Source organism: Ranitomeya imitator, chromosome 7 (assembly GCF_032444005.1).
Source record: "Ranitomeya imitator isolate aRanImi1 chromosome 7, aRanImi1.pri, whole genome shotgun sequence".
NCBI classification, from domain to species: Eukaryota; Metazoa; Chordata; class Amphibia; order Anura; family Dendrobatidae; genus Ranitomeya; species Ranitomeya imitator.
In genome coordinates, this window is record NC_091288.1 from 32,391,772 (window position 1) to 32,417,799 (window position 26,028).

Here is a 26,028-nt window from a genome sequence, read left to right on the forward strand (position 1 = left end):
AATGTCTTACTTTCATCTGCTGAACAGCAGCTATGGATAATAAAGTTCTGAATGTAGTTTGCTTGGCAACTGGAGCAAAAGTAGCATCATAATCTTCACCATATTTTTGTGAATATCCTTTTGCGACCAATCTTGCTTTAAAACGGTGAACATTACCTTCGGAGTCATATTTGTTCTTAAAGACCCACTTACATCCAATTGCTTTCTTGCCTTGAGGTAGCTCTGTGAGCTCCCATGTTTTGAGCTTATGAAGGGATTCCATTTCTTCATCAGCAGCTTTTATCCATTTTTGCTTCTTATGAATAGGCAGTTTTTGCATTTCCTGCCATGACTGTGGCTCTTCTTCTGGAATTGATCTGACCATATAAGAAAGGCGTTTAGCTGGAATTCCTTTATTTGATCTTCCTGATCTTCTGATCTCCTGAGGTTGGCTTGGTTCTTCTGTTTCTTTTTCAGTACTTTCAGAGCATATCCAGACTTCAGTATTTTCTTTGAGATTCTCTTCAATGTCTGGAATCACTGACTGAAATTCTTGTTCCTTAGGTTGAATTATTTGCGTAACCTCATGAAATTTGAGCGATACTGAGTTTTCATCAATCACTACATCTCTGCTGATTGTTACTGTGTTGGTCTGTGGGTGCAGGATTCTGTATCCTTTCTGAGTTTCACTGTACCCCACAAGAACTCCTTCCTTTGCATGAGATTCCCACTTAGAACGTTTTTCTTTGGGAACATGCACAAAAGTTTTGCTTCCGAATATCCTGAGATGCTTCAGGTTGGGCTTCTCACAGTTCCATAGCTCATATGGAGTTTTACTTGTAGCTTTACTTGGCAGTCGATTTTGAAGATAGGTAGCAGTCATGATGGCTTCTCCCCAATATGTTGTAGGTAGGTTTCCATCAAATAGCATACTTCTTCCACTTTCACAAAGAGTTCGGTTCTTTCTCTCTGCTGTGCCATTCTGCTCTGGGTTGTATGGAACGGTTGTCTGGAACACGATTCCATTCTTTTTCAGGATGGTTTGCACTTTACCACTTGTATATTCAGTTCCATTATCTGCTCGCAGTACCTTTGGTATTCTTCCAAATTTGTTAAGAACTGCAGCAAGATATTCTTCAAGTTTCTGTGGAACTTCATCTTTACTTTGAAGTAGGTAAGTAACAGTATATCTGGAATAATCATCAATGAATGTGAGAAAATATCTCTTCTTGCTGGGAGTAAGAACACTCATTGGACCACACACATCTGTATGTATCAAATCCAGTATCTGTGCAGATTTAGTAGTGCTTACTTTAGGAAACGATTTTCTGGACATTTTCCCTTTTAGGCAACTTGTGCACTTCATTGTTTGATTACACTGGTTGATTGCAATACCATTTGCAAGTTGAGCTAGTTTCTTTACTGCTTCTGGATCTCTGTGGCCTAGGCGTCTGTGCCACACATGAATACAGTCCTTATGAAAATCTTGTCTAGCACTGTAAACAGTTTCATTGCATTTCAGCTGATAAAGTTCATCTTTGATTTTTCCTTCGGCAAGGGTATGACCCTTCTTTGAAATGATGCATCTGTCATCCTTAAATGTAACTATATTTCCCTGTTGTGCAAGCTTCTTTACAGATAAAAGGTTACTTTCAAGTTTGGGAACATACAGCACGTCTTTAACTGGGATTTTTCTGACTTGTGCTGAGGATTGAACTTGACAATGGAGATAACCATCTCCTATTCCTTCTGATGTCATATAGTGACCATTAGCTAAAATTACCTTTTCAGACTTGCTTTCATCTAGATTAATGAAGAAATCTTTATCACGTGTCATGTGAGCAGTCGCTCCAGAGTCAATACACCAAACATGGTTTGCATATGGGCTTGTGCTGACCCCAAATGCAGTCGCAATACATGCATCTTCCTTCTTTACAGCTGTTTTAACCTTTTGATGACTGTCCTGCTTTTTAAACTGATTCATTCTTGCTTTCCACACTCTGCAGTCTGCTTTAAGGTGACCAGGCTTTTTACAGACAAAACATTCACGAGTTTCCTTTAAATGACTCTGAGCTTTAGAAAAGTACTGTGTCTTTAATGCTGCTTCTGCTTTGCATATATTATTGCTAATAGTCTCTGACTTTCTCTTGTATTCATCTGCAAGTTTCCCTTTCACATATTCTAGTGTGAGTTCATCATCTGGTCTGGCATCTAATGCAGTCACAAGCGTGTCATAACTTTCTGGAAGACCACTTAATAGTAATGCAGCAACATGAAAATCTTTAATTTCTTCACCAATACCCCTTAGGCGCTCCACAATCTCTAGGGTGTTTCTGATATAGTCCTGCATATGCTGGCCATCACTTAATTTAGACTGATACAGCTTTCTCATAAGATATAGCTTATTGCTGAGATTTGACCTTTCATGCACTTTCTGTAATTCTTCCCACATTTTCTTTGCAGTATCACATTTGCATACATGTACAATCTGGTTATCATCTATGCTGAGGGAAATAGTGCTTTGTGCTTTCTGATCAGTCTCTAGCCAATCACCCGGTACTGGGTCAGGCACAGGCTGTTCAATACATTTCCATGTACCCTCTCTTATAAGTAACATCTTTACCTTGAATTTCCAGGAGCTGTAATTGTGATTTGTGAGACTTGGCACTGTGTACTTCACTGCATTCCTTTCTGTAGACATTCTTGTCTCTTGTACCTTTTTTTTTTTTTTGTTACTGGCCCTTTAAGCTGCGCTGTCCGGTGCTCTGTACACTGCGGTACCTTTGCGTTCCGGTGTCCTTGTATTCCGGGGGTTTCTCTGTGCTGTCTGCGCTTGGCTCGCTGCTTATTCCGGTGACTGGGCTTTTTACCATTTACTTTCCGGTGGCTGGGCCCATAACCTGTTAGCCGGAGTATTACCACAGCAGCGCGTGTTACTTCATATAAGCAGCAGAATCCAACGTAAGGCAAACTGTGTTTAATATATGCAGCTTGAACTGGAACAAAATAAGAAAGCTTTGACAGTAACTACCGATATAATCTAGTCCATGTAACACATGTCTCTCTGTGAAGGAAACAGCAGCAGAATGATGCAATCAGTGAGAGTCCTCTGACCTTTTTGTACAAACTTTAACAATCACAGCATAGCTGACAAATGAACACTCATAGACATTCAATGCAGACTACAACAGGAATGGAGTTGTTGCATTTAAACTTATTCCAACACATAGACTATAGGAGGCAGCAACGTTGGTCACTTCATGTGAGACTACAACCCCTAAAAAGCCCTGACAGCCTCCTCATTGCCGGCCCCTGACAGTGAATGCTGGGAGTTGTAGTTTCACAAATGTTGGAATGTATGTGCAAAATACTGTATGTGTAACAATGGAATGGTTTCTCCCATAAAAATAGAATAGCTGTTTCATGTCATTTGTGCATTGCTGAATGTTTCACCAGCAAATATAACACTGAATATTCTTCTTTTACATGTGCACTGACTTAAATATAGGCCAGAAAAATGGTGGCTATGGATTGTGTCATCTAAGGCCCCCAAGCACGGTCCAGCTCTGTACTGTACATGGGGCCTGTCAGGAGGCTACAATCGCACTGTCCGCATAAGGCCTTGTATACACTGAAGCAGAAGCTGGACTGGTTGCTATGGGCAACTGTATACACTGAAGCAGGAGCTGGACTGATTGCTATGGGCAACTGTATACACTGAAGCAGGAGTTGGACTGGTTGCTATGGATAACTGTATACACTGAAGCAGGAGCTGGACTGGTTGCTATAGGCAACTGTATACACTGAAGCAGGAGTTGGACTGGTTGCTATAGGCAACTGTATACACTGAAGCAGGAGCTGGGTCAGTTGCTATGGGCAACTGTATACACTGAAGCAGGAGCTGGACTAGTTGCTGTGGGCAACTGTATAAAGCAGGAGCTGGACTGGTTGCTATGGGCAACTGTATACACTGAAGCAGGAGCTGGGTCAGTTGCTATGGGCAACTGTGTTGTGAATTCTGTGGCTGAATTCACTCCTGTGGTCACAAGTGGTACTGCAGCTTCTGAGCTTCCTCCCTCAGGTGTTCTGGTGAGCTCGTTAACTGCTTCATTACTTAACTCCGCCTGATGCTGCTATCCTTGCTCCTTGTCAATGTTTCAGTGTTGGATCTGAGCTTCTCCTGATTGTTCCTGTGACCTGCTGCTCTGTATAGCTAAGTGCTTTTTGCTTTTTTGTTGCTTTTTTTTCTGTCCAGCTTGTCTTTTGTTTTGCTGGAAGCTCTGAGACGCAAAGGGTGTACCGCCGTGCCGTTAGTTCGGCACGGTGGTTTTTTTTTGCCTCCTTTGCGTGGTTTTGCTTTAGGTTTTTTTGTAGACTGCAAAGTTCGCTTTACTGTCCTCGCTCTGTCCTAGAATATCGGGCCCCACTTTGCTGAATCTATTTCATCCCTACGTTTTGTCTTTTCATCTTACTCACAGTCATTATATGTGGGGGGCTGCCTTTTCCTTTGGGGAATTTCTCTGGGGCAAGTCAGGCCTATTTTTCTATCTTCAGGCTAGCTAGTTTCTTAGGCTGTGCCGAGTTGCCTAGGTAGTTGTTAGGCGCAATCCACAGCCGCTTTTAGTTGTGTTTAGGATAGGATCAGGTGTGCAGTCTACAGAGTTTCCACGTCTCAGAGCTCGTTCTTGTATTTTTGGGTATTTGTCAGATCACTGTGTGCGCTCTGATCGCTAAGCACACTGTGTTTCTGGATTGCCTTCATAACACCTGTCATTAGCAAACATAACAGTACAAGGAGCCTAACTAATGATTCTCAATAGAGGGAAAGAAAAAGTTCTGACATCATTTTTTTTCTGCTCTGTGTTCACTTTTTTTTTTCCCCCTAGACATTTGGGTGATTCTGGACACAGGTGTGGACATGGATATTCAGGGTCTGTGCTCTTCAATGGATAATCTCGTTATAAATGTACAAAAAATTCAAGATACTATTGATCAGAAATCTATGTTAGAACCAAGAATTCCTATTCCTGATTTGTTTTTTGGAGATAGAACTAAGTTTCTAAGTTTCAAAAATAATTGTAAGCTATTTCTGGCCTTGAAACCTCATTCTTCTGGTAATCCTATTCAACAGGTTTTGATTATTATTTCTTTTTTGCGCGGCGACCCTCAAGACTGGGCATTTTCTCTTGCGCCAGGAGACCCTGCATTGAGTAGTGTCGATGCGTTTTTCCTGGCGCTCGGATTGCTGTACGATGAGCCTAATTCAGTGGATCAGGCTGAGAAAAATTTGCTGGCTTTGTGCCAGGGTCAGGATGATATAGAAGTATATTGTCAGAAATTTAGGAAATGGTCAGTACTCACTCAGTGGAATGAATCTGCGCTGGCAGCTTTGTTCAGAAAGGGTCTCTCTGAGGCTCTTAAGGATGTCATGGTGGGATTTCCTATGCCTGCTGGTTTGAATGAGTCTTTGTCTTTGGCCATTCAGATCGGTCGACGCTTGCGCGAGCGTAAATCTGTGCGCCATTTGGCGGTACTGCCTGAGGTTAAACCTGAGCCTATGCAGTGCGATAGGACTATGACTAGAGTTGAACGGCAGGAATACAGACGTCTGAATGGTCTGTGTTTCTACTGTGGTGATTCCACTCATGCTATTTCTGATTGTCCTAAGCGCACTAAGCGGTCCGCTAGGTCTGCCGTCATTGGTACTGTACAGTCCAAATTCCTTCTGTCCATTACCTTGATATGCTCTTTGTCGTCGTTTTCTGTCATGGCGTTTGTGGATTCGGGCGCTGCCCTGAATCTGATGGATTTGGATTATGCTAAACGTTGTGGGTTTTTCTTGGAGCCTTTGCGGTGTCCTATTCCATTGAGAGGAATTGATGCTACACCTTTGGCCAAGAATAAACCTCAATACTGGGCCCAGCTGACCATGTGCATGGCTCCTGCACATCAGAAAGTTATTCGCTTTCTGGTGTTGCATAATCTGCATGATGTGGTCGTGTTGGGGTTGCCATGGCTACAAACCCATAATCCAGTATTGGATTGGAATTCCATGTCGGTATCCAGCTGGGGTTGTCAGGGGGTACATGGTGATGTTCCATTTTTGTCGATTTCGTCATCCACCCCTTCTGAGGTCCCAGAGTTCTTGTCTGATTATCAGGATGTATTTGAAGAGCCCAAGTCCGATGCTCTACCTCCGCATAGGGATTGTGATTGTGCTATCAATTTGATTCCTGGTAGTAAATTCCCTAAAGGTCGATTATTTAATTTATCCGTGCCCGAACACGCCGCTATGCGCAGTTATGTGAAGGAATCCCTGGAGAAGGGACATATTCGCCCATCGTCATCACCACTGGGAGCAGGGTTCTTCTTTGTAGCCAAGAAGGATGGTTCGCTGAGACCGTGTATTGATTACCGCCTTCTTAATAAGATCACTGTTAAATTTCAGTATCCCTTGCCATTGTTATCTGACTTGTTTGCTCGGATTAAGGGGGCTAGTTGGTTCACTAAGATAGATCTTCGTGGTGCGTATAATCTGGTGAGAATCAGGCAAGGAGATGAATGGAAAACTGCATTCAATACGCCCGAGGGTCATTTTGAGTATCTAGTGATGCCGTTCGGACTTGCCAATGCTCCATCTGTGTTTCAGTCTTTTATGCATGACATCTTCCGTGAGTATCTGGATAAATTCCTGATTGTTTACTTGGATGACATTTTGATCTTCTCAGATGATTGGGAGTCTCATGTGAAGCAGGTCAGAATGGTTTTTCAGGTCCTGCGTGCTAACTCTTTGTTTGTGAAGGGATCAAAGTGTCTCTTCGGTGTGCAGAAAGTTTCATTTTTGGGGTTCATCTTTACCCCTTCTACTATCGAGATGGATCCAGTTAAGGTCCAAGCCATCCAGGATTGGATTCAGCCGACATCTCTGAAAAGTCTGCAAAAGTTCCTGGGCTTTGCTAATTTTTATCGTCGCTTCATCTGTAATTTTTCTAGCATTGCCAAACCATTGACCGATTTGACCAAGAAGGGTGCTGATTTGGTTAATTGGTCTTCTGCTGCTGTGGAAGCTTTTCAGGAGTTGAAGCGTCGTTTTTGTTCTGCCCCTGTGTTGTGTCAGCCAGATGTTTCTCTTCCGTTCCAGGTCGAGGTTGATGCTTCTGAGATTGGAGCAGGGGCGGTTTTGTCACAGAGAGGTTCTGATTGCTCAGTGATGAAACCATGTGCTTTCTTTTCCAGGAAGTTTTCGCCCGCTGAGCGTAATTATGATGTGGGCAATCGAGAGTTGCTGGCCATGAAGTGGGCATTCGAGGAGTGGCGTCATTGGCTTGAAGGAGCTAAGCATCGCGTGGTGGTATTGACTGATCATAAGAACTTGACTTATCTCGAGTCTGCCAAGCGCTTGAATCCTAGACAGGCCCGTTGGTCGTTATTTTTTGCCCGCTTCGACTTTGTGATTTCGTACCTTCCGGGCTCTAAAAATGTGAAGGCGGATGCTCTGTCTAGGAGTTTTGTGCCCGACTCTCCAGGTTTATCTGAGCCAGCGGGTATCCTCAAGGAAGGAGTCATTGTGTCTGCCATCTCCCCTGATTTGCGGCGGGTGCTGCAAAAATTTCAGGCGAATAAACCTGATCGTTGTCCAGCAGAGAAACTGTTCGTCCCTGATAGGTGGACTAATAAACTTATCTCTGAACTTCATTGTTCGGTGTTGGCTGGTCATCCTGGAATCTTTGGTACCAGAGAGTTAGTGGCTAGATCCTTCTGGTGGCCATCTCTGTCACGGGATGTACGTACTTTTGTGCAGTCCTGTGGGATTTGTGCTAGGGCTAAGCCCTGCTGTTCTCGTGCCAGTGGGTTGCTTTTGCCCTTGCCGGTCCCAAAGAGGCCTTGGACACATATTTCGATGGATTTCATTTCTGACCTTCCCGTTTCTCAAAAGATGTCAGTCATTTGGGTGGTCTGTGATCGCTTTTCTAAAATGGTCCATCTGGTGCCCTTGGCTAAATTGCCTTCCTCCTCTGATTTGGTACCTTTGTTCTTTCAGCATGTGGTTCGGTTGCATGGCATTCCTGAGAATATTGTTTCTGACAGAGGTTCCCAGTTTATTTCAAGGTTTTGGCGAGCCTTTTGTGGTAGGATGGGCATTGACCTATCCTTTTCCTCGGCTTTCCATCCTCAGACTAATGGCCAGACCGAACGAACCAATCAGACCTTGGAAACATATCTGAGATGTTTTGTTTCTGCAGACCAGGATGATTGGGTGTCCTTTTTGCCGTTGGCTGAGTTCGCCCTTAATAATCGGGCCAGCTCGGCTACCTTGGTTTCTCCATTTTTTTGCAATTCTGGGTTCCATCCTCGTTTCTCTTCAGGACAGGTTGAGTCTTCGGACTGTCCTGGTGTGGATTCTGTGGTGGATAGGTTGCAGCAGATCTGGACTCAGGTAGTGGACAATTTGATCTTGTCCCAGGAGAAAGCTCAACGTTTCGCTAATCGCAGACGCCGTGTGGGTCCCCGACTTCATGTTGGGGATCTGGTTTGGTTATCTTCTCGTCATATTCCTATGAAGGTTTCCTCTCCTAAATTTAAACCTCGTTTTATTGGTCCGTATAGGATTTCTGAGGTTCTCAATCCTGTGTCTTTTCGTTTGACCCTCCCAGACTCCTTTTCCATACATAATGTATTCCATAGGTCGTTGTTGCGGAGATACGTGGCACCTATGGTTCCATCTGTTGAGCCTCCTGCCCCGGTTTTGGTGGAGGGGGAATTGGAGTATATTGTGGAGAAGATTTTGGATTCTCGTGTTTCTAGACGGAAACTCCAGTATCTGGTTAAATGGAAGGGTTATGCTCAGGAAGATAATTCCTGGGTTTTTGCCTCTGATGTTCATGCTTCCGATCTTGTTCGTGCCTTTCATGCGGCTCATCCTGGTCGGCCTGGGGGCTCTGGTGAGGGTTCGGTGACCCCTCCTCAAGGGGGGGGTACTGTTGTGAATTCTGTGGCTGAATTCACTCCTGTGGTCACAAGTGGTACTGCAGCTTCTGAGCTTCCTCCCTCAGGTGTTCTGGTGAGCTCGTTAACTGCTTCATTACTTAACTCCGCCTGATGCTGCTATCCTTGCTCCTTGTCAATGTTTCAGTGTTGGATCTGAGCTTCTCCTGATTGTTCCTGTGACCTGCTGCTCTGTATAGCTAAGTGCTTTTTGCTTTTTTGTTGCTTTTTTTTCTGTCCAGCTTGTCTTTTGTTTTGCTGGAAGCTCTGAGACGCAAAGGGTGTACCGCCGTGCCGTTAGTTCGGCACGGTGGTTTTTTTTTGCCTCCTTTGCGTGGTTTTGCTTTAGGGTTTTTTGTAGACTGCAAAGTTCGCTTTACTGTCCTCGCTCTGTCCTAGAATATCGGGCCCCACTTTGCTGAATCTATTTCATCCCTACGTTTTGTCTTTTCATCTTACTCACAGTCATTATATGTGGGGGGCTGCCTTTTCCTTTGGGGAATTTCTCTGGGGCAAGTCAGGCCTATTTTTCTATCTTCAGGCTAGCTAGTTTCTTAGGCTGTGCCGAGTTGCCTAGGTAGTTGTTAGGCGCAATCCACAGCCGCTTTTAGTTGTGTTTAGGATAGGATCAGGTGTGCAGTCTACAGAGTTTCCACGTCTCAGAGCTCGTTCTTGTATTTTTGGGTATTTGTCAGATCACTGTGTGCGCTCTGATCGCTAAGCACACTGTGTTTCTGGATTGCCTTCATAACACCTGTCATTAGCAAACATAACACAACTGTATACACTGAAGCAGGAGTTGGACTAGTTGTTGTGGGCAACTGTATACACTGAAGCAGGAGCTGGACTGGTTGCTATGGGCAACTGTATGCACTAAAGCAGGAGTTAAACTGGTTGCTATGGACAACTGTATACACTGGAGCAGGAGCTGGACTGGTTGCTATGGGCAACTGTATACACTGAAGCAGGAGCTGGACTGGTTAGTATGGGCAACTGTATACACTGGAGCAGGAGCTGGACTAGTTGCTATGGGCAACTATAAACAATGAAGCAGGAGCTGGACTGGTTGCTATGGGCAACTGTATACACTGAAGCAGGAGCTGGACTGGTTAGTATGGGCAACTGTATACACTGGAGCAGGAGCGGACTGGTTGCTATGTGCAACTGTTACATTTGTGTTAGTAGTTTTAGAAATGAGGCCTCGGTTCTTACAGTAACTGTTGCTGTAAAGTGAAGGAAAATGTGGTCAATGAGTCTAGAATGACAACCTGTCATTTTAAGATTTTTTTTACACAGTTCTGGGCATTTCGCTAATGATTATTGGAAACCTTTCTCTGAATCTCTCTCTCCTTGCACCTTTCATACTAATCACTGTGCTCTGCCATATTATAACTACTTGTCTTCAATGTTAATACCAGGCGATATCACTCATGGTTACTTCTGTTACATCATCGGATATAGGTGGCCATTGTTACCTAAGTGTGATGTCACAATGACTGTGGTCTATGCAAACTGGTGTTCAGGGGGAAAGTGGTCATTTCAGGAGGTGAAGACGAAGAGAGCGGAGGACCAAGGATTCAGTACACAGAGTCTCAGTTCAGGAGATGAAGATGAGGAGAATTTCGGACCCAGGACACAGATTCTCATTTCAGGAGGTGAAGACGAAGAGAGCGGAGGACCCAGGATTCAGTACACAGAGTCTCAGTTCAGGAGATGAAGATGAGGAGAATATCGGACCGAGGACCCAGATTCTCATTTCAGGAGGTGAAGATGAGGAGAGCGGAGGACCCAGGACCCAGATTCTCATTTCAGGAGGTGAAGATGAGGAGAGCCAGGGATCAAGGACCGAGGACACAGATTCTCATTTCAGGAGGTGAAGACAAAGAGAGCGGAGGACCCAGGACCCAGATTCTCATTTCTGGAGGTGAAGATGAGGAGAGCCGGGGATCAAGGACCGAGGACACAGATTCTCATTTTAGGAGGTGGAGACAAAGAGAGCGGAGGACCCAGGACCAAGGACACAGATTTTCATTTCAGGAGGCGAAGACGAGGAGAGCGTAAGGACCCAGGACACAGCACACAGATTCTCATTTCAGGAGGTGAAGACAAGGAGAGCGTAGGACCCAGGACCGAGGACACAGATTCTCATTTCAGGAGATGAAGATTAGGAGAACATAGGACCCAGGACCGAGGACACAGATTCTCATTTCAGGAGGTGAAGATGAGGAGAGCGGAGGACCCAGGACCCAGATTCTCATTTCAGGAGGTAAAGATGAGGAGAGCCAGGGATCAAGGACCGAGGACACAGATTCTCATTTCAGGAGGTGAAGACAAAGAGAGCGGAGGACCCAGGACCCAGATTCTCATTTCTGGAGGTGAAGATGAGGAGAGCCGGGGATCAAGGACCGAGTACACAGATTCTCATTTCAGGAGGTGGAGACAAAGAGAGCGGAGGACCCAGGACCAAGGACACAGATTTTCATTTCAGGAGGCGAAGACGAGGAGAGCGTAAGGACCCAGGACAGAGCACACAGATTCTCATTTCAGGAGGTGAAGACAAGGAGAGCGTAGGACCCAGGACCGAGGACACAGATTCTCATTTCAGGAGATGAAGATTAGGAGAACATAGGACCCAGGACCGAGGACACAGATTCTAATTTCAGGAGATGAAGATGAGGAGAACGTAGGACCCAGGACCGAGGACACATATTCTCATTTCAGGAGGTGAAGATGAGCAGAGCAAAGGACCCAGGACCAAGGACACAGATTCTTATTTCAGGAGATGAAGACTAGGACACAGATTCTTGTTTTAGGTCGGCGAAGGCAAAGGATACAGGTGAGTTTTCAGTTAGTGAACCTAGCACCAACATGGATATCTTCCCTCCAAGTCTATGGATTATGGTTGTAAGGTTCTACATTTCCTCAGTTTTTGCTGTCAGAATCTCCAGACTTGGGTGATGAAGGTTCTATGTGAGGTCACAAGGTGGAATGTTTGACACTGACAATCTTGTGCAGCAAACACAGGGACATCCTTGGGGCTATCTGAGAGATTAGCCCAAAGATGGCACCTGGGATGGAGACTCTATAGTGGGTAATTCAATCACTGACACTTTAAGTTGTATCTGTGGCTGTCATTGATTGTTGTTGGGGGCTCTGTCACTTAATTTCAGATATTGCGGTATTGTGGCCAAAAAAATCTACTATTAGTTCACCATGTGGGAGAGGGTTTTGTATGCATACTTGGAGGATGAGTTAGAGCAAACTTCAACATTTTTAATCAGTGGGAGCCATTAAATTTTGGAATGTTTGAAGGCATGCTGGTACTATGTAATTATGATCTGTAAAATTAGGACATGGGGAATTGTTACACATTTTACGTTCTCACAAATTGTTCTGTCTTTTTACAGTGGAGATGAGCGTAGTCGTGCTATGAGCTCCAGAGTCCCTTCGGTAAAAGAGATGCACGGCGTACTACCAGGACATAGTAAAGGAGAAATACAATCTGGAAAGCAGTGACCATATTGAATGTCATTGCTATACAGCGTCGGACTGGAGGACCTTAGGCCCACCAGAGAAAATCATTCTTGGGGCCCACTATGTAGCTACATAGAAATACATTCAAGACCATCAATTGTGCAGTAAAACACGCTAATATCAGGGCATAATATAAGGTAGTATATGTCTTAATTATGTAGTCGGGGTTGGGGTAGCCCCCTCATAGAATATAAAGTAGCCCCTCTCATAGAATATAATGTAGCCTCCCACAGAATATAATGCAGCCCCCCATAGAATATAATGCAGATCCCTCATAGAATATAATGTAGCCTCCCTCATGGAATATATTGCAACCCCCTCATAAGGTATAATGCAGGCCCCACCATAGAATATAATGCAGCCCCTCCACAGAATATAATGTAGCCAATCAGAGTATAATGCAACCCCCCATAGAATATACTGTAGCCCCCTCATAGGACATAATGCAGCTCCTCTCATATAGTATGATGTAGCCACCTGAGAGAATAATGCAGCCCCCACATATAATATAAAGCAGCCCCTCCACAGAATATAATATAGCCCCCTCAGAGTATAATGCCAACCCCTCATAAGGCAGCCCCCATAGAATACACTGTAGCCCCTCATAGGACATAATGCAGCTCCCCTCATATAGTATGATGTAGCCCCCTCAGAGAATAATTCAGCCCCCCACAGAATTATAATGTAGCCCCCTCATAGGGTATAATGCAGCCCCCCTGAAAGGGTATAATGCAGCACCCTCCACCATCAACATTGTTCTCCCCCTCCACCATTGTACTCATTACCACCTCCATTATTTCCTCCTCCCCCACCACCATTGTCCTTTCCACCACTACCATCTTTGTCCTTTACACCACAACCATCATTGCTTTCTTCCCCACCATCATCATTGCCTCCCCCACCACCATCATCATCATTGCCCCCACCACCATCATCATTGCTTCCCCCACCACCATCATCATCACCATTGCCCCTACGGCCATCGTCATTGCCCCCACCACCATCATCATTGCCTCCAGCACCATCATCATTGCCCCACCACCATCATGATTGCCTCCAGCACCATCATCATTGCCCCCACCACCATCATCATTGCTTCCCCCACCACCATCATCATCACCATTGCCCCTACGGCCATCGTCATTGCCCCCACCACCATCATCATTGCCTCCAGCACCATCATCATTGCCCCACCACCATCATCATTGCCTCCAGCACCATCATCATTGCCCCCACCACCATCATCATCACCATTGCCCCTACCACCATCGTCATTGCCCCACCACCATCATCATTGCCTCCAGCACCATCATCATTGCCTCCAGCACCATCATTGCCTCCAGCACCATCATCATTGCCTCCAGCACCATCATCATTGCCCCACCACCATCATCATGGCCTCCAGCACCATCATCATTGCCCCCACCACCATCATCATTGCCTCCAGCACCATCATCATTGCCCCACCACCATCATCATTGCCTCCAGCACCATCATCATTGCCTCCAGCACCATCATCATTTCCTCCAGCACCATCATCATTGCCCCACCACCATCATCATTGCCTCCAGCACCATCATCATTGCCCCCACCACCATCATTATTGCCTCCAGCACCATCATCATTGCCTCCCCCCACACACACACAGCTGCACACATGGAGGCAGAGACGCACACACAGACACACACACAGCCGCACACATGCAGGCACACACACATACAGACACACACAGCCGCACAAACGCAGGCACACACACACAGACACACACACACAGTCGCACACATGCAGGCACACTCGCACACACACACAGCACCCACTCACCTCTCTGCATGTTCCCAGCAGCCACAGCACATCCCGGCAACTTTCTGTCTGAAACAGCCGCGATGAATGATGACATCATCCAGCCGTGCTCTGTCAGACAGGAAGTGCCGGGCAGGAAGGAGGACCATGTGGATCCCTACAGCTCCGCTCTGGTCCCAAGCTGCAGGGATCACAATCAAGGATCGCTGCCCTTTAAGGGCCCACCTCCGGGGCCCCCCATTCAGTAGCAGCAGCGGGCAGTGCTAGCCTCAACCTGCGGCTAACGCTGCCAGCCATTAAAGTGAAATGGTATTCACGCCTCTCCACGCCCATGGGGCATGGGGAAGCATGAATATTCATTTCTCTTTAGCAGCGGGGACAGGCTCCTGTCCATCTGCTGCTCTCTGGCACCATAAGGGCCCCCCTTGACTCAGGGGCCCCATAGCAGCTGGGTGTGCCGCTATTAGTGACACTCCACTGGTGGGGAGCCCCAGGAGCAGTGGGGGTTCTAGGCAGCTGCTGGCCAATATGCCAGCAGGTGTCAGTGCCTGGGCCCACCGGAGAATCCTCCGGTTCTCCGGTCGGCCAGTCCGACCCTGTTGCTATACATATACAGTATATGAGTTAGTTAGTTGTTGCATGGCCTTGGTCCAGGGTTTTTGAACTGATCGCTTTTTCTCGGGGTCAAGAAGGAATTTTTTTCCCTGTGGCACAAATTTGCCAAATGTGTCTAGGTTTTTTGCCTTCTTCTGGATCAATGGCTTTAGGTAGAGGTAGAGATTGTATTTATTAAAAATAAGTTTAAAAGTAATGATCTGTCTCCTCCGCATTTCTTAATATTTTATAGCACTTAGCTAGTTGTATATATTGGTATATTGGTTCTATGGTCTTATGGTTCATGGTTGCTTCAACAAGCCAAACCGAAATACGAGGATGATGTCTGATGGACATGTGGTTTATCTTTTTCTGTACCTTCTATAGCACCAAATAGAGAACAACTATGTGACAGGTTCACTTTAATTTTATTAAATGTCATCGGCCTTTGGCTTTTACCCTATACTTTTGTTTTTTTAATACTTATATACAGATATAGAAAAATGTTAACTTGACTCACATACCATGATGCACTAATTTAGCATAATGCAGGAAATCCTTAATTTGCGCTGCACAAACCATTGGAAATGTTTACTGGGACATGATATCAAAAATGTTTCAGGTTCACTATGTTGATCACCTGTCATCCATATCAAATTGGAAGTAGTCCAACATCCGACAACCACACTCATCAGATGTTTGCAGCTCTGGCGGTGGCCAAATGAACAGTGGGCATAGAGGAATAGCGCAGTTCCGGTCAGTGTGCAAAGGCCGTGCTCAGGTAGTGTAGCTCAGCTCCTAATGAAGTGCTTAGGAGCCAGAGAACAGTACCGAGTGAACGAGCTGTGCTGTTCTGACCACCACTGGAATCCTAAACTGCTTATTGATAGAGGTCCTGAGTCTCAGACCCCAACAGACCTGAAATTGACATCTATCCATAGTAGGTTAGGTATAGATAAAATATCTAGAAAGCATACACTGAAGTATGGAAACAGAGATGAAGTTGGAATTTGTATATCCATGTTAGGTTAGGTATAGATAAAATATCTAGTAAGAATGCAGTGGAGTATGAAAATCAGAGATAATCCATAGCAAATATTGAAGATATTTAGTGAAAGTTAAATATACACTGCTCAAAAAAATAAAGGGAACACCCAAATAACACATCCTAGATCTGAATGAATGAAATATTCTCATTGAATACTTTGTTCTGTACAAAGTTGAATGTGCTGACAACAAAATCACACAAGACTCATCAATGGAAATCAAATTTATTAACCAATGGAGGCCTGGATTTGGAACGATACTCAAAATAAAAGTGGAAAATCAAATTCCAGGCTGATCCAACTTCAGTGGAAATGCCTCAAAACAAGAAAATGATGCTCAGTAGTGTGTGTGTGGCCTCCACGTGCCAGGGCATGCTCCTGAAGAGGCAGCGGATGGTCTCCTGAGGGATCTCCTCCCAGACCTGGACTAAAGCATCCGCCAACTCCTTGACAGTCTGTGGTTCAATGTGACGTTGGTGGATGGGGCGAGACATGATGTTCCAGATGTGCTCAATCGGATTGAGGTCTGGGGAACGGGCAGGCCAGTCCATAGCTTCAATGCCTTCATCTTGCAGGAACCGCTGACACACTCCAGCCACATGAGGTCTGGCATTGTCCTGCTTTAGGAGGAACCCAGGGTCAACCGCACCAGTATATGGTCTCACAAGGGGTCTGAGGATCTCATCTCGGTACCTAATGGCAGTCAGGCTACCTCTGGCGAGCACATGGAGGGCTGTGCGGCAATCCAAAGAAATGCCACCCCACATCATTACTGACCCACTGCCAAACCGGTCATTCTGAAGGAGGTTGCAGGCAGCAGATTGCTCTCCACGGCGTCTCCAGACTCTGTCACGTCTGTCACATGTGCTCAGTGTGAACCTGCTTTCATCTGTGAAGATCACAGGGCACCAGTGGCGAATTTGCCAATCCTGGTGCTCTGTGACAAATGCAAAGCGTCCTGCGTGGTGTTGGGCTGTGAGCACAACCCCCTTCTGTGGACGTCGGGCCATCAGACCATCCTCATACAGTCGGTTTCTAACCTTTTGTGCAGACACATGCACATTTGTGGCCTGCTGGAGGTCATTTTGCAGGGCTCTGATGGTGCTCCTCCTGTTCCTCCTTGCACAAAGGCTGAGGTAGCGGTCCTGCTGCTGGGTTGTTGCCCTCCTACGGCCCCTCCACATCTCCTGGTAGTGCCTCCAGCCTCTGGACACTATGCTGACAGACAGCAAGCCACAGTGCGCATTGATGTGCCATCCTGGATGAGCTGCACTACCTGAGCCACTTGTGTGGATTGTAGAGTCCGTCTCATGCAACCACGAGTGTGAAAGCACAACCAACATTCAAAAGTGACCAAAACATCAGCCAGAAAGTATTGGTACTGAGATGTGGTCTGTGGTCCCCACCTGCAGAACCACTCCTTTATTAAGTGTGTTTTGATAATTGCCAATAATTTCCATCTATTGTCTTTTCCATGTGTACAACAGCATGTGAAATTGCTTGTCAAACAGTGTTGCTTCCTAAGTGGAAAGTTTGATATAACAGAAATTTGATTTACTTGGGAGTTATATTCTGTTGTTTAAGTCTTCCCTTTATTTTCTTGAGCAATGTATAAATTCTACATAGGGGGTTAACAATAAAACACATTAACTAGACATGATCATACCTTTTGATCTCAGAGTAGCACATGTAAGACAAAGTGCTAGATCTGCATCTCCACGTCCCAATTCACGTTTCACCCTTTCTTCACCAGGGGGCATGATGGGTGATCAGGGTGCACCCCCTGATGAAGAAAATGTGAAACAAGCATTAGGGAGCAGGAATTTGTTACTCTATAATCTACTACTATGATCCTGTCTAGCTAAGATATTTATTGTTATCCCCTTATTTGGAACTCATATATTTAACCGTCACTAAATACTGTATACCGGTAATAGTGTATATATATATATATGTATATATATATATATATATATATGTTAGTCTATGGACTAATCTACTTCACTGCATTCTTACTAGAAATTCTATCTATACCTAACCTATTGTATATGTATATATGTATATACCCCTGTACAGATTCCAACATCATCACTGATTTACATACTCCACTGTACCCTTACTTGATATTTTATCTAAACCTACCCTACTGTGGATGTTTATAACCCTTGGTAGCAGAACCTACTGTACTTTGTAGGCTAAAATCTAGTCCATAGAATTTTCTTTTTTCGGATGTTTGCTTGTTGGACTACAAGCTTCACAAATAAAATCATCAGCCGCAGTGATTTTAAAGCTGCCGCTAATGACTAGCTAAAAATGGGAGCGCCAGCCCTTTATTATACAACTTGCAAATTTTGAAATGAACATTGTGTGATAAATAATTGACACAAGAAATTTTTTATATAGGGGGCTGTATCCTCCATATATAATATCCTATATATTACATATCTTTTTATATATGGTACTATGAAACATACTTGTTTTCCAGTTGACGAATGCCAAGGCTGCCCCATCCGACCACTGCCATCCAAATACTCCATCCAGTTGGTTAAGGCCAATCCATAACGTGGTGTCGGCACTCTTTAATCTATCTGCATTGCCCATGTAGAAGAGACATTAGTTGATTAATTCTTATTTTTTTTGCTGGCTCCAAATAATTGATTTAGATATTAAAAACTGCTCAATGAAGTTAGATAATCCATGGGAACACTGCATTTCCGTATGACTGCAAGGGGTCTCAGCCATGAGGGCCTGTTTGTTAAAAAATAGTTTCCAACAGGACAACACTTCTAGGTAATACAAGCTGACCACTCAAATCAATGGGAATCTATGGACTATAAGACACATAGACCACTTATGGAGGGAGTTTTGGAAACCATGTCCCTTTTCATGCCTAACTTTGTTGGGATTGTTTCTAAAAATTCTGGACTTTTGGTGACTTTGAGATTCTGAAAGGACAAGGACTTTCTTCTTGCGAACATAGAGGAATGACTCTGATGTGACCCCGTTTCATAACATCTATAAGCTCCAATTTGTCTTATAAGAGTTATTCCAAAAGGACAATTGGTTTATAGGAAAATATCAGTCATAAATAGAAAAATTGGCATAAACAAAATGTTTATATGGATTTTGTAACTGTGGATTGTCAAAGCTCCTTCTGTGCTCTGTTAAAGTAAAAGGAACTGGTCATGTCCCCAAACGCTATTAACCGGCAGATATAGGTTTAATTTGCAAGTTAATAGCATTACAATGCTGTCTAGCCGCCTCAATGAAAGATCAACTACCAGGACAAAAGGAACTTTATGCTTCCCAGGAGTAGTCAGCTTCCAGTCATAGAGGGGTGCCCGGATTGAAAACAGTCAACACTCAGCACACAGTGAGTAGCAGCTGCAGCGCACCTGTGAAGAGTGAACTGTCAATCAAAGTGTCGGGGTGTGTACTGATAATTGACTTTGTCCAACCCGTGCATGCCTCTATGACTGAGTCGGCTGCTGGGAAAAATAAATGTAATTTTCTCCCGGTAGCTGCCCTTTCAGGAGGACAGTCGGACAGCATTGTAACGCTATTAGCCTGCAGATGAACTCCATACATGTAGGTTAATAGCGTTTGGGAACATGACAGATTCTCTTTAAGGTTTCTACATTGTTGCAGCTCGTGGCTGTTATTGCCATGGTATATTTTACCATTTCTACAAATGTGATATCGGATTTACATTATGGGTGCTGGAAATGTTGCATCGTCTCCCCCGACTAATGAAACAGGTATTTTCTGCATTATATATTTCTTACTAATGTACGCTGAGATAGACATTGTGTTTACTGATGATGGTTATTGCATTATTATTCCTTTCTTTGCACTAAGTCACATAGCGTAGGATTGCACCAATCAGACACTTACCGGAAATATAGTTCTGCTCCTCCATGTTCACGATACTTAGCAAATCGCCCCCTTGAGCCTGACAGGACGCCCGAGCTGCTATCCATGAGAGATCGGATCGTAAGTTGAACTGATAACAAATATGTGTGACATTGTTTTCCTCCCATAGAAGATCACAGCCATCACCTAGGAGCAAATTCAGTAAACAAGATGTTTTTATGATTCCGGGTGAAAATGTACACTATATGCAAGAACCATAGTCATAAAGGCAAGAAGGAGAGTTAAGCTTGTGAGCACCCATGCAAAAGCTCCAATGTAATGTTACATCGCCGCATCTATCATGTGTCATTTGTAATTCTAGTGTTTTCTTATATGAAAAAAGTGCCTGCGGATGCCTTCATACTCCAGGGCCTAGACGTAAATGCTACCCCTGAACCCCACAGCTACACCCTCGGTTCTAGTAATTTATCAGCTAATTGGAAAAACTGAAAATAGCAGATTTTACATTAAACCAGACTGAGACCAAATTTAGTGCGATAAAGACGTCAAATCTTCCTAGATACTTTTCCTTACGCCATTGTTTACATCAGACTCATAATTGCACCAACATCTTGTCACAATTTCAACACATTTTAAGCCTTGTCGCCTTTTCACTCATTCATTTTGCACACTTTTCCAAACTTTCTAAGGAGTCGCATAATAAATCTGACCCAAGGCTTGTAAGCTAGTGGTTTTCTTGTGCAAATTAATCCAAATTTCTGTCTCATTTAGGCTACGGCTGCACAGTGATATGTGTTGCACGACATTGCAACATCACATCTTATGATTTCCTATGGTGTCGCATTGCAACTTCCAACCTACGGCTGTACGGAACCTACTGTTCCCAAATGTGTTAGATTTTTCGGCACTAGTTGCAGATCACACGTGACACACTTGTCTTAGACTGCAAAGCAAGTTTTATTCGACTGCAAATTGGATACAATTTGGCCATTTTTTACAGCAATATCGGAGCTCTAATATAGTTGCGTGACAGCAGGTTGCCCAAATGTATTTCGTTGTGTGAATTGCATGAAAATTATTGCCGTATTACCATGTAGCTCCAACCTAAATATGCATAATATTGATATTTAACACCAGTCATTGGAAAAAGTATGGCAGCTAAATGTGGTGTGCTAACAAATCTCAAAGGGTTATTCACCAAGGGTAAGCGAAAACTTGCAGATCAGTGGGTGTCCAATTGCCGGGACCCCCACTAATTTCGGTAATGGGGCTCTAAAAATGCCCCATTGGAAAGAGCAATCTGCTCTGTATTTAACAGGTCACCAGCAGTCCCCGATGCTTCCAGAATAGAAGCTGGAATGCAAAGATTCAGACCTCCCGCACTGCCATATACATTTATATCATGCAAATAAAGAATAGCTCACAACTGATACTTGACAAGTCTGCGAAAGAGAATAGTAACGTGTATATAGTGGGGCAGATTTACCAATCCTGTCTAATATTTGGCACACGCTTTTGCATTTGATCCCTATTAAGTCACATTTCTTTTTATTAGCGAGGTGTAAACACACAATAACTAGGTCTAAAACATGATGCAACATAATGGGCCGTAATGCACCATTTATTTGTACATTTTACGACATAGTTTAGGTGCAATTACATATCGGTAAATCTGCCCCCGTGGCTTTCATGGCAGGGTTGTTATTAGGTGGTGACGATTTGGACAATGTCCTGATGAAGGGCAACATCTGATGATATTAAAAGTAGCAGAGTGACTCCAGCTTGCAAGCAGTTAGTCCCAGAAAAGGTCCCCAGTGTTATTGCAGCAGTTGTCGGAACAGTAACAAGAATTCTTTTGTATAATATTAGTAAAAGTTACAATATTCACACAGTATTAGTAATAGAGCGGGAGAGTCAGTTTGTGGATAGTCACACATGAGCTTCTGTATAAGTTACACTCACGGATTTCCCCGGGGAGTTGTGCAGAAATATAAGGCACCAGGATCCCACATAGTAACCCAGTGATATGGTGCCGTAGGGCAGACATCGCCGGTGACCGAGCTCTTAGCACTTCTTCTCAAAGTTCCAAATCTGGTACAAAATCAGAAGAACGTGTGCAACCGAAAACTTTGCAAAAAAATACAGCTGCTTTCGGGCCACCGAGGGCCGGGGAGGTGAGGGATGGTGGAGGATGTGGGCTGAGCTATAGGAGCAGGAGGAGCCGGGATACTAGGACTGCTATGTACTGGCTGACCATACTGTAGACCTAACTGATCACATTTAGGGTAGATTTATTCTTATTAAAGCCCAGTGACAACCAATATGACTGAAATAGCAGCTTCTGCCGGGGTTGTCAATAAAATGTCCTAGTCTTCTGATTGACACTTTTGTGTAATAGTTGCGTGATACTGTGCATCCCCTGTTCCTGGTATGAGCCAGAGTAACAGAGGAGAATGAAAAAGCTTTAGCTCCATCTAGCAGCAAAAAGTATAATGCCTTCAATGTATTCTGTCCAAAATTGGGTGTTCACAGCGTTTGCTGCTTCAGTTTTTTCAGATCTTTTAGTCGGCTGTTCCTATGGTCAATGAAGTACAATTATCAGCATTCCGGAAGTTTTTAAAGTTTTATTGACAAATACATTAAGTTTGGACTTCAGCCCTTTGCCCTGGTATGCCGCTTCTGGGCACAATCCTGACCGATGACCAGTCCACCCATCCTTTCCTAATCACGGCTTGGAGTTTACCATCATTTCTGTGTTATTTTTTATCCTCCGGCTTTTTGAGGATTGATCACAGATTCTCAGTAGGATTGAAACCTGGGGAGTTTCCATTGACACCAAAACCTAGAAAATCGATAGAGAGCTAGGTCTATAAACCTGAAGACAAAAATAGACCAATAAAAATTAACTTTTAATAATATGTTAAAAGCATGACTCATAGCAAACATTAACAGACAAATACTAATGTATATTAGAGATACAGCATCAGGGTAAATACAAAAAAGTGTCAATATATATTCAATAAGGTATATAAGCAATTAATAATAGCCTGGTATTCCCTGATAGTCGCCCTGCCTTACTACGGAGGTTGGCACCCTAATATTTAATGGTATGGCGCCCCATGCTCTAATAAGGACCCTAACAATAGTTCAAATATAAAGTGAACAAAGTGCAAGAAAAGTTCTAAAGAAAACTTTACAACTATTTTCGTCTTTAGCTTTTCGAGTTTCCATTGACCCAAAATGTCAAAGTTTTATTTACTAAATCACTTAGTTATCACTTTTGCTTTGTGACATTGTTCTCCATCATGCTGGAAAAAAGCATCATCACCTAATTGCTCCTGGATGGTTTGGAGAAGTTGCTCTCGGAGGATCTTTAGACCCCATTCTTTATTCATGGCAGGGTTCTCAGGCTAACTTATGAGTGAGCCCCCTGCATTGATGAGAAGCCCCCACACATGAATGGTCTCAGGATGCTTTGCTGTAGACCAGTGCTCCCCAAGTCCGGTCCTCAAGAGCCACCAACAGGTCATGTTTTCAGGATTTCCTTAGTATTGCACAGGTGATAATTGCATCACCAGGACAGGCAAGCATTCAATGGCCTGTGCAATACTAAGGAAATCCTGAAAACATGACCTGTTGGTGGCTCTTGAGGACCGGACTTGGGGAACACTGCTGTAGACAGTCATTCTTCCAGATGTACCAAACAATCTGAAGAGAGTTTCATCATAGATAACTTTACCCCAGCTCTCAGCGGTCCAATCCCTGCGCTTCTTGCAGAATGTCAGCCGCCTGCTACCATTCCAGAGCAAGCTCTACACAAGGGTTAAACTGATCCTGTGTCTGAATCCTCTATAGGAGAAGGTTCTGCTACTCGATGGACTTTCTGAAGTCTCATTCACAGCTATTGAACCAATCTCTCTGAATGGTGTTTTTGCGATTAAGTTAATATTCATGGTAAGGAATGACTTACAATTTCAATTACAATTTTGTGCAATTCATCTGATTACCTTTCATAACAATCTAGAGTTAATGCAAACTGGCCCTAGAAAAACGGAAGCAGCAAACTTTGTGAAAAAAAATAAATAAATAAAAAGGTCTCAAAACTTTTGGCCACTTTTCTTCAGCAAAATTTTGATGATGGATAGATAAGTGAATCGATTGATCAATTTTTAGATAGTAGCACATGTGGTGCTGAATCCGACCTGAATCCGATTGAGCACATCTGGGACATCATGTCTCGCTCCATCCACCAATGTCACGTTGCACCACAGACTGTCCAGGAGTTGGCAGATGCTTTAGTCCAGGTCTGGGAGGAGATCCCTCAGGAGACCATCTGCCGCCTCATCAGGAGCATGCCCAGGCATTGTAGGGAGGTCATACAGGCACGTGGAGGCCACGCACACTACTGAGCATCTTTTCCTTGTCATGAGGCATTTCCACTGAAGTTGGATCAGCCTGTAATTTGATTTTCCACTTTGATTTTGAGCATCATTCCAAATCCAGACCTCCATGGGATTTTCAGTTTGCTTTACATTGCTAATTGTTATGTTTTATTATTCTGAACACATTCCACTATGCAATGAATAAAAATTTGCAACTGGAATATTTCATTCAGAGATATCTAGGATGTGGTATTTTAGTGTTCCCTTTATTTTTTTGAGCAGTGTGTATAGATAGATAGATAGATAGATAATAGATAGATAGATAGATAGATAGATAGACAGATAGATGAATGGATAGATGGCGTGACCCAAAATAACAAGGACGGCTGCACTCCAAAATATATGAACTTTGTTTAGCCCAACAGCGATGTTTTACCCCATGTGAATAGGGCTCAATTGTGACAGATGGGCTAAATAAACCCATTAATTTTGCATCTATCTTTTGGTGTGCTACCGTTCATCTTATTTTGAGTTATTATTTTGAATTATTGTCTGGAGATTTGAAGACTGAAATCTGGACGCTTGCACCCATGATGTTAATATATCTCGTAGACCTGCTGAGACTGGTGTATTTCCTTTGGAATTCCATGTCAGAATCATCATATTAATCCTTTCCTATTTGATATTAAAATGTATGCATTTTATGAATCCAATAAAGGCAGGACAATTTTCAAAAAGTATAGTTCAGAATATCTGTGTCTGCCGCTACATTCCCCTCCTCCTTCCTCCTCCACTCTCCATAGAATCTCCATAGAATCTTGTGAACACCAACTGTCATCTCCTATCTCAGTAATGTGGAAATGTCTCTCTCTCTCTATATATATATATGGATATAGATATATACACACGTGTACGTATATGCATGTACAGTACAGACCAAAAGTTTGGACACACCTCATTTAAAGATTTTTCTGTATTCTCATGACTATGAAAATTGTAAATTCACACTGAAGGCATCAGAACTATGAATTAACACATCTGGAATTATATACTTAACAAAAAAGTGTGAAACAACTGAAATTATGTCTTATATTCTAGGTTCTTCAAAGTAGCCACCTTTTGCTTTGATGACTGCTTTGCACACTCTTGGCATTCTCTTGATGAGCTTCTAAAGGTAGTTAGCGGGAATGGTCTTCCAACAATCTTGAAGGAGTTCCCAGAGATGCTTAGCACTTGTTGGCCCTTTTGCCTTCACTCTGCGGTCCAGCTCACCCCAAACCATCTCGATTGGGCTCAGATCTGGTGACTGTGGAGGCCAGGTCATCTGGCGTAGCACCCCATCACTCTCCTTCTTGGTCAAATAGCCCTTTAGTCCTTACACAGCCTGGAGGTGTGTTTGGGGCCATTGTCCTGTTGAAAAATAAATGATGGTCCAAATAAACGCAAACCGGATGGAATAGCATGCCGCTACAAGATGCTGTGGTAGCAATGCTGGTTCAGTATGCCTTCAATTTTGAATAAATCTCCAACAGTGTCACCAGCAAAGCACCCCCACACCATCACACCTCCTCCTCCATGCTTCACGGGGGGAACCAGGCATGTAGAGTCCAGCCGTTCACCTTTTCTGCGTCGCACAAAGACACGGTGGTTGGAACCAAAGATCTCAAATTTGGACTCATCAGACCAAAGCACAGATTTCCACTGGTCTAATGTCCATTCCGTGTGTTCTTTAGCCCAAACAACTCTCTTCTGCTTGTTGCCTGTCCTTAGCAGTGGTTTCCTAGCAGCTATTTTACCATGAAGGCCTGCTGCACAAAGTCTCCTCTTAACAGTTG

The 26,028-nt window shown here is 43.8% G+C and overlaps 1 protein-coding gene across 3 annotated transcripts in view; it reads right to left on the minus strand.

Annotated features, from left to right (window-relative positions):
• PLA2R1 (phospholipase A2 receptor 1) overlaps positions 1 to 21,986 on the minus strand; it is a 93,117-nt gene extending 71,131 nt beyond the window's left edge. For 2 of the 3 annotated variants that reach the window (XM_069733025.1, XM_069733024.1), the window contains exons 1-3: positions 21,774 to 21,986; positions 19,833 to 19,997; positions 18,413 to 18,526 (exon numbers count right to left, since the gene is read on the minus strand). In XM_069733025.1, coding sequence (XP_069589126.1) covers positions 18,413 to 18,526; positions 19,833 to 19,997; positions 21,774 to 21,858 — 364 coding nt within the window. In that variant the 5' untranslated portion in view covers positions 21,859 to 21,986. Of the gene's footprint in view, positions 1 to 17,604; positions 17,722 to 18,412; positions 18,527 to 19,832; positions 19,998 to 21,773 lie in introns of those variants that run through there. The other variant, XM_069733026.1, reaches the window with a different exon arrangement.
• Between the last annotated feature and the right edge of the window lie 4,042 nt (positions 21,987 to 26,028).